The sequence below is a fragment of the Streptopelia decaocto genome, assembly GCF_964273445.1.
Source record: "Streptopelia decaocto genome assembly, chromosome: 5".
In the NCBI taxonomy this organism is placed as follows: Eukaryota; Metazoa; Chordata; class Aves; order Columbiformes; family Columbidae; genus Streptopelia; species Streptopelia decaocto.
The window spans coordinates 10,178,266-10,190,595 of NC_138659.1; the positions used below are offsets into that span (position 1 = coordinate 10,178,266).

At 50.2% G+C, this 12,330-nt stretch overlaps 1 protein-coding gene across 1 annotated transcript in view; it reads right to left on the reverse strand.

Annotated features, from left to right (window-relative positions):
• Positions 1–12,330, reverse strand: part of SGIP1 (SH3GL interacting endocytic adaptor 1) — a gene marked incomplete at its 3' end in the record, with an annotated part of 46,369 nt that overhangs the window by 784 nt on the left and 33,255 nt on the right. The window contains exons 16-23 of the mRNA XM_082053141.1: positions 11,568–11,694; positions 9,030–9,086; positions 8,122–8,181; positions 2,592–2,703; positions 2,078–2,233; positions 982–1,114; positions 487–689; positions 70–134 (exon numbers count right to left, since the gene is read on the reverse strand). Of these exons, the coding sequence (XP_081909267.1) occupies positions 70–134; positions 487–689; positions 982–1,114; positions 2,078–2,233; positions 2,592–2,703; positions 8,122–8,181; positions 9,030–9,086; positions 11,568–11,694 (913 nt within the window). The remainder of the gene's footprint in view (positions 1–69; positions 135–486; positions 690–981; positions 1,115–2,077; positions 2,234–2,591; positions 2,704–8,121; positions 8,182–9,029; positions 9,087–11,567; positions 11,695–12,330) is intronic.

The following is a 12,330-nucleotide window of genomic DNA, read 5'->3' on the forward strand; positions in this document are numbered from 1 at the left end:
GGCACGATAAATGGGTCAGTGTCAGATTTAAGTATTCAGAGTTAATAGCATGCACATTTACAGGATTACCTCCATTTTCCGACTTCTGAGAGATATCAGGGATCTTCCACAATATCCTTTGCTGTTCAGCATTCCTAAAAACACATGAAGAAGAGCATTTCTGTAGGAAACAAGAAATTACGAAGGAGTGGTTTGAATTTCGCTAAAGGCTGTGTGGGCTGGGGGAGCGGCTCTGGTGCCACTCTCCAGAACTACAGTTCTAAGAGTTTGGCTTTGGGTTTGACCCAGGGCAGGAAAATACTGCTCTTGCATTGCACCATAACAATTAAGCAATGGGTGACAGGCAGCAGGATAAAAGTAGCCAAAACAAGAAATAAGGGTTGTTATTCTGCCCCTTGTGCACATAGGTTCAGCTCTGACCACATGAGTGTGGGAATGGTGAGGAAAAAAAGTAAAATCAGAGTAGGGTTGCAGGTTTCTTCCTACCAGACAGCAGGAGGAAGCACAGCTTGAAGTTTGGTTACTCCTCCGTCGACGGGGACAAGGAACTGGACGTTGTTTAGAGCGACCGGTGTGGTCATTGCCTCTGTATTGTATTTGTAGTCGATGCGGAGGTCAGTGCTTGCAGGGTCACACCGCCAGCTCACTGCAAGGTTTAATGGAGTAGACTGAATACCCTGGGCAGATACCTTCCAAAATGACAGAAAAAACATTTAGTTTCCATAGGGGTGAAGGGAGAAATCCCATTTTACAGACGCGGTCATTGCATTTGGTTGCAGAGGAGACAATACCTTGGATTCTCATAGAAAGTTTGCCTGATTTTGAGCCCAGTACAATCTAGTGACACAGAGGTGGGACAAGCAGGACAGCATGCCCTCAACTCATGTTATCTCCACTCTGCACTAGGGAAATACCGTTTTTTACATCTATAAGCTAAGCACACATTTTTTGGCACAGTTTGTCTTACAGAAAAACCCCTACCTGGTATTTGAGCATATCCACATTGTAATAGGTGGCTTGTGGCTTCTGTTCCGATACCTTCTTTAGGTGAGTCATCAGATTTGGCATGTTGACCCAGAACTCCTTGGTGGTGGCATCACTCTGTGTGTTGTCACTGCACAGAGGAGAATTAACCCTTGGCATAAGCCATCTCATCAGAAAAAAAGCTTTCCCACAAAGCATGTAGGGCAGCAGTGCCAGTCACTGGCTGGGACCACATTTAATCCCACATTTAAAGAAATATCACCTCCCTCCTGCCCATCTCTGGCTTGTCCTCAGCTGCCTCTGCGGAGGCACAGCAGGTACAACCTGTAGGTCACCTCGTTTTGCAAACAGGAGGTATAACGAGCAGAGCGGGGCAGAAAATGAGCAAACCCCATCAAACCCCATCTCTGCAGATGCTCTGTGTTCGGTTTTGAGCCCCCTCAGGACAAGGAAGCCCTTGAGGTGCTGGAACAAGTTGAGAGAAGGGAACGGAGCTGGTGAGGGGCTGGAGCACAAGTGTGATGGGAGCGGCTGAGGGACCTGGGGGGCTCAGCTGGAGAACAGGAGCTGAGGGGAGACCTTCTGATCTCTGAACTGCCTGAAAGGAGGTTGGAGCCAGGGGGGGGTCGGGCTCTGCTCCCAAGGAACAAGCGCCAGGACAAGAGGAGACGGCCTCAAGTTGTGCCAGAGGAGGTTGAGGTTGGATCTGGGGAACAATTTCTTCCCCAAAGGGCTGTTGGGCATTGGAACAGGCTGCCCAGGGCAGTGGTGGAGTCACCATCCCTGGAGGGGTTGAGCACATGTGAAGATGAGGCTCTCAGGGACATGGGTCAGTCCCAGGGGTGGGTGAACAGTTGGACTCAATAATCTTGAGAGTCTTTTCCAACCAAAGAGATTCTATGATGCTCTTCTGCCTGGCAAAGGGACTGTTCTCAGAGGGGGTACTCTGGCAAATATTTAAGGGCTTGAGAATTTCCTTCCCAATATCAGGGCAGGCTACCAAGGAAGATATTTCGGGCCATGTGTTTTTACAAAGCACGTTATTTTTCTGGAAACCCACCCTCCTTTGGGGTGCTGCGCGGCAGGGTCTTACCAGCAGAGCAGCTGGGGGTTTGGCAGGACATGCTCCAGCCGGTTGTAGTTTAGCACGCGGAAGGTGAGTACCGCCGGAGCGGGGTTGTTGGCAAAGTGTCGGGTGATGCCGGCTGGAAATGACAGCACCATCTCCCCGGTGATCTTCACGATGCACCTGCAGGACCAAACACAGAGATCGAGGAGGGAGGAAGAAAATGGGGGGGCTCAAAATGCAGCAGGAGGGGATTGTTCATGCCAGGGTTGGTGTGGTGACAGCCCCCGCTCCCCACCCACTACACCAGGGAGTAAACCTGTTGTGGTTCTAAACCAGAGCGAGCTGAAACAGCAGCACAGGCTGGCAGCCTGCTAGGGGTGAGGCCGATGCTCCTGGGGATGCCCCAGGAGCATCCTGCACATGGACAGTACATCCCCATCCCTCGAGATGCTCACTGAAGCATCAACAGCACCCCAAGCCTGTCCCAGCCCCAGGACCTCCCCATATCGACACCCAGACCCTATCAGATAGCACCTACTTGTTCGGGTCGGCCCCTTTGAAATACGCATTGACGGTTTCTGTGAAGGCGGCGGCGACAGGCAGGGTGTCCTGTGCCCCCATGGTGAGGGGGCTGGGTCCCCGCGACGAGCCTGTAACAGACCAAAAACCTCCTGTTCTTACGTGCAGAGAAAAATAGCACCAGTCCCTCCCATAGCCAGGGCAATGGGGTGCTCACCAGGATCCCCAGCCTAGCTCTATGGGCAAATATTAAGAAAAAATTCTCTAGGCTTTGGATGAGGCTTTTAAAACATTTTAAAATTATCTTCCCCCACCCCGAAAAAAAGAAAAGCAAGCAGAGAAAATAATGGAGAAGCCCCAGGCAGGAGCAGCATGCGGGGCCGCAGCAGCCCCAGCGCTTTGCATGACAGTTTTTGCAGCAGGTTTCTGGACCCTGGCAAGATGGGCTGGGGAGGGTCCTTGTTCCTTGGCTGGAGGGCTCAGGTTGCCCATGGAAGAGTGGGGTGTCAGCAGTGTCCCCCCCAACACTGCCTGAACCCCAACCTGCAGGACCCCTGCAATCCCCCCCTCCTGCCCGGCTCTCGCTCCACAAAGCCCACGACATGCTGCGGCAGATCTGCACATCGTCAGAAATCTGGAGCTATGGAGGAGAATGTGGAACTCCAGGTGCAAGAGCTAAAGCTATTAATCCGTGGTTTATTTAGCTGGTAAAAACAAAAAAGGTGGAAAAGTTTGCTTTGGTCATGCTGTGCATCTGTGGATGCTGGCCAGGCTCTAAAATAGTTCAGCCCTGCATAGTCACACACAGGTTTCCCTTTGCTGGCCAGAAATACCTGTCTCCGAAAAATATTTGAGGATGAAAACATTACTGCAAAGCATATTCCAGAAGCCCTGGGTGTGCTGGAAACCCTGCGTGGGGGACAATGTCCTGTTCCCGTGCCCGTCACAAAGAAGATGGCAAGTGGTGACTGTCACCTACTTGACGTACAAGTTGCTGAACCCCCAGATACCCGAAAAACTCCTCAAGGAGTCAACAGCCCTGCCCTGGTACCGCCAGTTCAGCCTGATCTATTTTTCTCCAACACACCACTTTTTTTAATATATATATATATATATATATCACAGTCATATATATATATCTCATCAGGTTAAACACAAGGATTATTTTGCCCCAAACCAGCTAAAAAGGAATGGAAAAGGTCTCTGGAGGGGCAGCTTCCCTGGGGACCCCAACACCTCTTTGCTCTGTTGCCTTCATTTACAGGGTCTGAATCAGGCAGGTGAATCAGGCTGTAAATTCAGCCCAGGGTTTTATTTAGAGCACACAAGTGTGTGGCAGTTTCAGCTGAAGCCACATGAGATTAAACACCGGCCTGGGGATGGGCAGCATCTCTGCAGGTGGAGATGAAGGAAAAGCAAAGTGAGCATGCAAAATGCGGTGTGTTTCTGGTGAGCTCCTGCTTCTCTGCTTGGACTATCTTAAAAAATAATCCCCTCCCTTCTTTATCTGCTGCTGCCTGCCTCAGCCCCATTTTCTGCTGCTTTTTGCCTCAGATCTAAGCAATCTGTGGTGGCTTCTTTGTGACATTCAGTAAGGTCCTGGCTTGCTGCTGCAAATTTTCTGCAAGTATTATAAATAATAGAGCCTGGCTCCAGGAAATCAGGCTTCATAATATCTCCTCACAAAAGCACTTCTGTCACTTGCATTACACTTCGAGTTTTGATATATTAATTGTGAAAAAATGCATCATTGGCAGGTGAAGATTTCTCACGCCTTACAAATACAACAGTGCAGGCAGCATGTTAATGTATAAAACCCAAGTTGCTGTCTCCCAGAGGCACAGAGGAGCCTCTCTGGTGCTGGGGTTTCCCCTTCAAATGTATAATGTAACCTAAAAGGGTGTAAAAAATTAATGTAGCCACAGGTCTTCATCTTGGTCATATATCTTAAGAAACTCAGGGGAATAAGTGGTTCCAGCCGCAGCCTGGGATAACGATGCTCAGTAAGTGCAGCGGGTCCATCTGTCACAGCACACGGATGGACAAACTGAGCATCTCACCCACACGTGACAGCCCCATCACCACACACACGTTAATTACCCTAATGAGCCCAGGGAGACAGCATGGGCTCCCCAAGCCTTCTGTTCCTGAGGACGCAGCCCTGGGCTGTGCATCGGGGACTGGGCAAACTGGAGCAGACACCTTGTGTCAGTGCCAGCCGCACGTGGAGGCACGGGCAGCCCCCCAAACTCACCGGCCACCTGATTATTGCAGCTGAAATACCTGCAGACTGGGAGGTAACGTGTTTTTTATGAATTCTTCACATAGGCATCACTGCTGGGTTATCAGAGAGTGCATCCTCGCTCCCTGAGCAATGACCCCCATCAAATCCAGCCGAACGCAGGCCAGGGGGATGTTCTCATCACATCCACCCAGTAATACAGGTGAGATTCAAAAACATAAACGCAGACCAGCGGTAGAGGGGCAACAACTGGAGGTGTCTCCCGGCAGAGGAACATCAGGCTCATCTCAGCAGGAAAGGCAAGAGGAAGGTCTTTAGCCATCCAGCAGCAGCAACACTAGGGATTCTTGGCAATGTTATCATTATTCTTTGGGAGAGAAAAAAAAAACAAAACCCACACCTTCCAGACATACAGACCCTGCCCCAGAGCACTGATCGATAGGGTGGGCATCTCTCACACCAACGCACCTTTTCCCTCATTTTCCATCTCTCATTTCTTACACCATTTCTCTGTACATATACGAGACTCCTTCATTCTCCAGAATGAAAAATCATACATGCAAGAATAAATCAGCTCGAATCATGTATCTGTATTACCAGGCTCAGCTGGCCTTGGGAAGTCTGAGTTCATCTGAACAGCAACAAAACATCCTCTGTGTTTCTAATCTGACTCTGGACACAGATCATGTGGATGTAACCAGCATTCAGAGTTCTCTGTTCTGTCTACTCTTCCCTGTGAACCTATATATTATTCTCTTAATAGCTTCAGAGACTAAACAACTTTTTAAATAAAATTTTTAATGTAAATATAAAAGTATGCTCTCTTTATTTTAAGCCCTAAAATTCTTTTCCAAAAACCTGAGAGACAAGTCTAGTTAAAGCACGTAATGTGGCACGCCTCCACCAAAAATATGGCTTTTCAGTGATTGCCTCAGAAGTAATTTTTAGAAACTTTTCATTTTGGCAAAATAATGCAATAATACGGGGCGGGGGGGGGTGGGGGGTGGGGGCGGAATAATCCACTTCATGGAGCTTTGGATCCAGCCATAAGGAGCACACCAGGTTCATTTGCCTTAATTTTCCCTACACAGAGGTGGAAAATACAGCTGTGGAGTAAGGATGGCTGAGTACCAGTGATCCTGGTACCCAGCTCTGCCCATGCATCCAGGAGAGCATCAGCAAAGCTGCACCATGTCTTTTCACACACATACTACCCATGTTCTACCAAAACATGGATTTTAGCACAGAAAAAACTAAGCTCAGAAATAAAAGGTAACCTGGTATTTCATGCCCTGAGTTACAGATGCCAAACTCAGCAGATGTCATGAGATGAGCCTGGAGGCAATTCTGCACTGTTGCAGCCCTAGACAAACGTACCAACCACTCCAGACCATTCACGCTGCCAGAACCAAGCACAAGAATTTAAATACACCATTCAAAACCACAAGAAAACCCCCAAGGGTCGGGCATGCTCGCAGTGTTGATGCTAGATTGAGCAAGGGGGACGAGAAACCACAGAGCAGGGGATCAGCAGGGATGTGCACTGTTGGGTACATGTACTGAGGGATCACTCTTCGACCTAGTGATCCTTTTTTATTTTTTCTGGAAGCAGCAAAACTGCCATGAGCATCAGGAAACAGCAGTTCCTCCCTGGCCTCCTCCCAGGTCTAAGCCAGGAGCTGCTGTTGGAGCAGGGACCTTGGGGCCCAGCAGTTGCGGCCGATGGAAAAGCAAAAAGAAAGGAAAGAAGAATCAAACCCCTGGTCACCAGCACATCCATCCATCCATCCATCCCTGCTTCTGCTACAGCATAGAATCACAGAATCATTTTGGTTGGAAGAGACCCTCAAAATCATCAAGTCCAACCATTACCCCACCCCTGGCACTACTCCATGTCCCTGAGAACCTCATCTCCACATCTGTTCAACCCCTCCAGGGATGGTGACTCCACCACTGCCCTGGGCAGCCTGTTCCAATGCCCGACAGCCCTTTGGGGAAGAAATTGTTCCCCAGATCCAACCTCAACCTCCTCTGGTGCAACTTGAGGCCGTTTCCTCTTGTCCTGGCACTTGTTCCTTGGGAACAGAGCCCCCCCTGGCTCCAACCTCCTTTCAGGCAGTTCAGAGATCAGAAGGTCTCCCCTCAGCTCCTGTTCTCCAGCTGAGCCCCCCAGGTCCCTCAGCCACTCCTATCACACTTGTGCTCCAGCCCCTCACCAGCTCCATTCCCTTCTCTCAACTCGCTCCAGCACCTCAAGGGCTTCCTTGTCCTGAGGGGCCCAAAACTGATCCCAGGATTCAAGGTGCAGCTTCACCACCACCCAAAATGAGGTTTGCTCCATAAACACCAACACCATGTGCTCAACCACCAGGGAACACTATCCCAGGCCACTGGGCTGTTTGCTGGAGGGGACACTGATGGCGCAGTCACAGTAAGTGACACCCATGGGACCCGTGCTCTGGCCTGTCCCCTGCTTCATCTTGTCCTGTGCCAGCAGGGTCCCCCTGCCAGCCACAGCACAGCTCCTGCAAACACCCCAGCAGCTTCAAAGCTCTTCCTTCGGGTTTTAAAGCACCTGTTCCTGCTGCTAGCCCTCCTTTTAAAGAAAAACATGGGCATGATGTCTGTGGGATGAGGCTTCCCCTGAAGCCTTGAAGCTCTCGGCATGTCTCTGCCCTCTCCGTGATGTGATGCTGCTCAGAGAAGCTGCCAACCACCTCAAAACAAACTGTGTCCTCCCCACATCCCTCCATAACGTGCCTTTTCATCAACGAGGGACCCCAAACACCTCAACGCCTCCAACCAGCTGCCCCAGCAGCACAACCCAGTGACATTTCACTCTCTCCAACCCCTCACCCTGGAAAAATCTGATGGGAGGTGGGGAGGGGTCCCCAGCTTGGTGAAAAACCCGTCACCCTTTGGTTTTTAATTAACCGTGCCACAGCCTGAGCAGCTTGCGAGGGAGAGTAGAGAGAAGCCCTGGTTGACAGAGTCAAGTTCCTCAGCAGTGCAAGAGGTTTCGCTCTCTGGTTTTCACCGCAGTCTTGGTATGAGAATATTCTTTTGGGTTTTGATTTGTTTGGGGTTTGTTTTGGGTTTTGTTTTCATAAATAAAGAGGAAAACAGATCATGGGGATAAATGGCACAAACCAAATCACAGCCGTTCTGGTCGAAGTTGCGATGTCATCTAAGTAGCCAGAGCATTTGGCTTGGAAAGCCGGACTGGAGCCTTGGGAGGAAACCCCGGGAGTCAGAGAGCAAGAGCGAGGGGAGCGAGCGGTTACCGGGTATGCTATGCACTACTTACCTTCGAAAGTCAAATAAAACTTTCCTCTGTCAAACCAAACGAGGGAAGGCTGTTCATTCTCTGTATGGCCGGGAGTTGAAGCGGGATGGGAAAGGTTAAGGAGAGGGAGAGAGAAGGACACAGTGTGAGTCACAGAGCAGGTCATCGATCTCGCTACGGGGAGGGGTCAAGGCGCTGCAAGCCGCTCACGTGCAAGGAAAGGGGGGCTCTTAAATTCTGGTTTTGGCTTAGGAAACAGAAAGCAGAAAGCAAAGCTATGGAAGCCCAGATGGAAGAGTGTTCTTGCCCACTTGTTAAGGATTTCTGGGGGTTCTCTCTCTTTTTTTTTTGTCTAGAGCAGAAAGGCTCCTAGGCTCATGCACTCCATCAACATGTTCTAACCGCGCTGATTTTGGCAAACACACCATATCCTCATCACCTCCAGCAATGTCTCTGCCGAGCTACCCCAGCAGCAGCGAGCGTGTCCCCGGTGGGACGCTGCAGCGTATGCCACGCCAGCAAGAAAGCAAGTGACAGTGACACGTAGGTACTTTCATTGTGTTTCAGAACATAAATCTTGCAGATAAACAGACACACACACACAGAGCAGGAGGTGCCTAACTGGAATTTTCCCTTTCCCATCACAACCACCTTCTCCTTTGCACTCACACCGCCTTGAAAGCCTCATTAGATACCAGGTACTGTTGAAATAAGTAGGGGTATAGGTTAAAAAAATGGTTTTTAGAGCTGCTAAATTAACACTTTTGAATTCAGGAGATTACAGCCTGTCACCTTGCAGTCCTTTTGTCACTAAGAAACTGTCACGCAAGGTGCTGCAAGCAGTAGATGCCGGGGCTTGGGTGCTCGGGACGCCCACAGTTGCCCTCTCTGGAGCCAGATGGCTCGAAAATGCTCTGCTAGAACAGCACCTGCAGGCGTTTCACAGCACCGTGCAAACACGGGCAGCTTGGCAATAAAAGCATCATCTGATAACATACACAGAAGAAATGCAAAGAAAAAAGAAAGAATAAAACAGTAAATCCCAAATGAAATCAAGCAGTGCACTGTATCAACAACAACAACAAAAAAAAAAACCACAGAGAAGGATTTTAACAAGAAAATAACAGAAGGGTCACTGACACAGAAATAACAGCTTCTTTCTTTGCAATAAAATATTCAGGCTGCATACACAACCACAACGAAAGCAAACCAGAACAGCAAGGGGGACAAATAAATGAAATAACTCTTCCACACGCTCTTAGACAAACTCCATCAGACTTTGCCGCAGGAAACAAGAGATGGGGAAGGTGGTGGAGACTGACCTGGCCACAAGCTGAGGGCTGTGGGTGGCCCCAGCCAGCTCAGAGTGTCCCAACCCCATTGCCAGTCCCACGGGACCCCTGGTGGTCCCCAAGCCACTGCTGTGCCTGTCCCTGCCCACACCTTTCACCTTGTCTTTTCCTCTTACTGTGTGACAAACCCAGAAATTAGAGGTGCTCCCTGTGCTTTGCAGCCAGTGGATGCTGCAGGGATGCTCGCCCTGCTGTCCACCCTCACCCCGGCCACCTCAGTGAGGACCACAGGGAGATGCTTGGGTTTTCCTGAAGCCCGTGTGTCCCTGCCTGTCCCCTACCTGCTCTGTGCTGCCATGCCTTTTCCCAGGCCAAAGTCTAGAAACGCAGCACCCACCGCTTGGTTTTTACATGGAGCTGGAAGCGCAAAGCCTGGAATCTGGGGGTGCCACCCCATTCAGTGTCCCCTTGCCACAGGGTCACCCGAGAGCCTCGATTTTGTCTCTTTTCCAAGGAAAGACCCCATGGAGGGGGTGGTGGGTGCAGCTTCCCACCCCCCCTCCCAGCTGCATCACTCCCCAGCATCAGGGCAGGCGGTGCACTATGTCATTAAAAAGCATCAAATGTCAATTTTTTTCATAAAAATGTACGTGTTAATGGGGAAAACAAAACAAAATAAAACCAGCTGAAACTAAGGGAGTCACCACCTGCTCAGTCTACAGGAGATCCTGGAGTCCTCTGGCAGGGCATAGACCATCAGCCCCAACTGCAGCCCCCATTTCACAGCCACTTCTCCCCGAAGCCCCCACGACCACCCCTGTCCTCAGCCTGGCTGCTCCTCTCCACCAAAATCATGTTTACCACCATGGTCACGGGCACAAGCCGAGGCAACTGCCCAGGGCTGGCTGCCGAAGCTGTGGGACAGCGGGCACAGACAGGACCAACACACGGGGGATGCTTGGGGCTTCTTGGCCCCTCGTTCAGGATGTGTTTTGTTTTTTTCCAGCACGTGATGTGACGGTGACCGACAGCCAGCAAACAGGCACAAGCATCTGCGACACCTCGAGAGTGAAGCAAACAACAGGATGGACACGCAGGTCAGAAACTCCAGCAAACCTATGGGGAGGGCTCGGGTGGGCACGTGCGGCCACCGGCACCTTGGAGATGCCACTTGCCTCGTGGCTCAGGCCACGCCATTGCCTCCAGCCATTAGAGGTGGCCTCATGAGGTGACAGACAGTGGGGACCGCTGCAGCCAGGACCACGGCTGAGCACACCAATACCCAGGGTTCATTTTTCAGAGGTCTGGGGATCAGCTCCTGCCGCAGAACCAGCTGTAACCTGCAAAGCTCCTGCCCCGCTACACACACCAGGTGTGCTTGGCACAAAAAACATGGAAAGAAAAGACAAAAGGATGGAGGAAGGATGCTCCTGGTGGAAGATGGAGCTGCAGGAAGCGAGGGGACCAGCAACTGGGAGGATGGCGGGGCTGGCAGGGGAAGGTGCACCGAGGGGACAGAGGAAGGGGGCACAGGGGGACCCAGCACATGGAGCCTGGGAGCTGCCAGCCAGACTTTATTTGCATTTCTTGTCTCAGGCCCTGGGGGACACTTGGGGAGCTTTGCAAAACCCGTGTTTTTCAGGACATTCCTCCAAAAGAAAACACCAGTATTTTGTTCTGGTCTAGGACATGTCAAGATAAACAGGTTGGAAGAGCCTTTTTCGAGACCTCATTTCCCACTACCACTTTAAGAGGAAATGTGATTTTAAAACGTTCAAAGAGATTTAATATTGTCCCCTGGATCCCAAGGTCTGGCTCCCAGCCCCCCTCCCCTCCAGGGTACAAGCATCCCCTGCAAAAAAAGCTTATTTTAACTCAATTTAGATACCATAAACACATTTTATATTATAATTCACTTGTTGATAACTTCTGCCTTCACGAAACACTCATTTTTTCACAACGTTTGGAGCTGCCACAAAAAGAAATCCTTCCTAGCAGCATCATGTGCATGACCCATCACACCCCCCTCAAATCACTTTTGGCATTTAAAAACCTGATGAAAATTAACGAACATGAACCCAAAGAATGGTCTAGCGAATGAAAAGGTCTCAGGAATCTTTGAAGGATGTTCAGAGGTAGGAAAGTTGAAAGAAGAGCAGTACTGTAGGTTTTTACCGACGGTGGGAGTGGTGGCTGCGCTCAGGGAGTTGGTGGAAGAGATGGAAGAAGTACTTTCAGCCCGGGCTAAAGGTGCTATCGGAGGAGGGCTGGATGAGTGAATAGGTGGGCTAAAAGGCCTGGACTGTAGAAAAACATAAAATAACAAAGGGTTAAAGAAAACACACACAAAGACATTTGCATCAAACAAACAGAAGCTTTCGCCTGAAGCCATAGCCCTCTGGACCTCCAGGTCCCCAGGCAGACTCGCTGGGCTAGAGACAAACTGTGACTTAAGTTCTTTTAGCCCAAATAGCATTTTAGTCTTGACCTAGAAAAACAGCAAATAATTCCCACCATCTTGTGGGTCTGGGTGTTTGAAGTCCCCCTCGTCATCAAGAACAGGAGCTCCAGGGGCCATGGAATGGATTTAATGCACCCCGTACTGAGAAGTAAGCAGTGTTGCCATGTGCCAGCTCACTCAAGGGCAGCTCACTGGGTCCCTGTGGATCCTTTGGGGACAATTTTATACCACAGATTCATAGATTACTAGGTTGGAATGGACCACAAGGATCACCTGGTCCAACCTTTCTTTGCAAAAACATCGTAAGATCAATCCAAAAATTCTCTATAACCTACCTGAAGCAGCCTAGGGTGAGGGGGCAAAGCCCAGCAGGTGTTGTACAGTGACGGGGATCCCCACCAAGGATTGTGGGGCCAGATGCCCTTCCTGGGATGGCCAAACCCATGTGCTTCCCCCCTAAGACACAGCTGGAGGTTC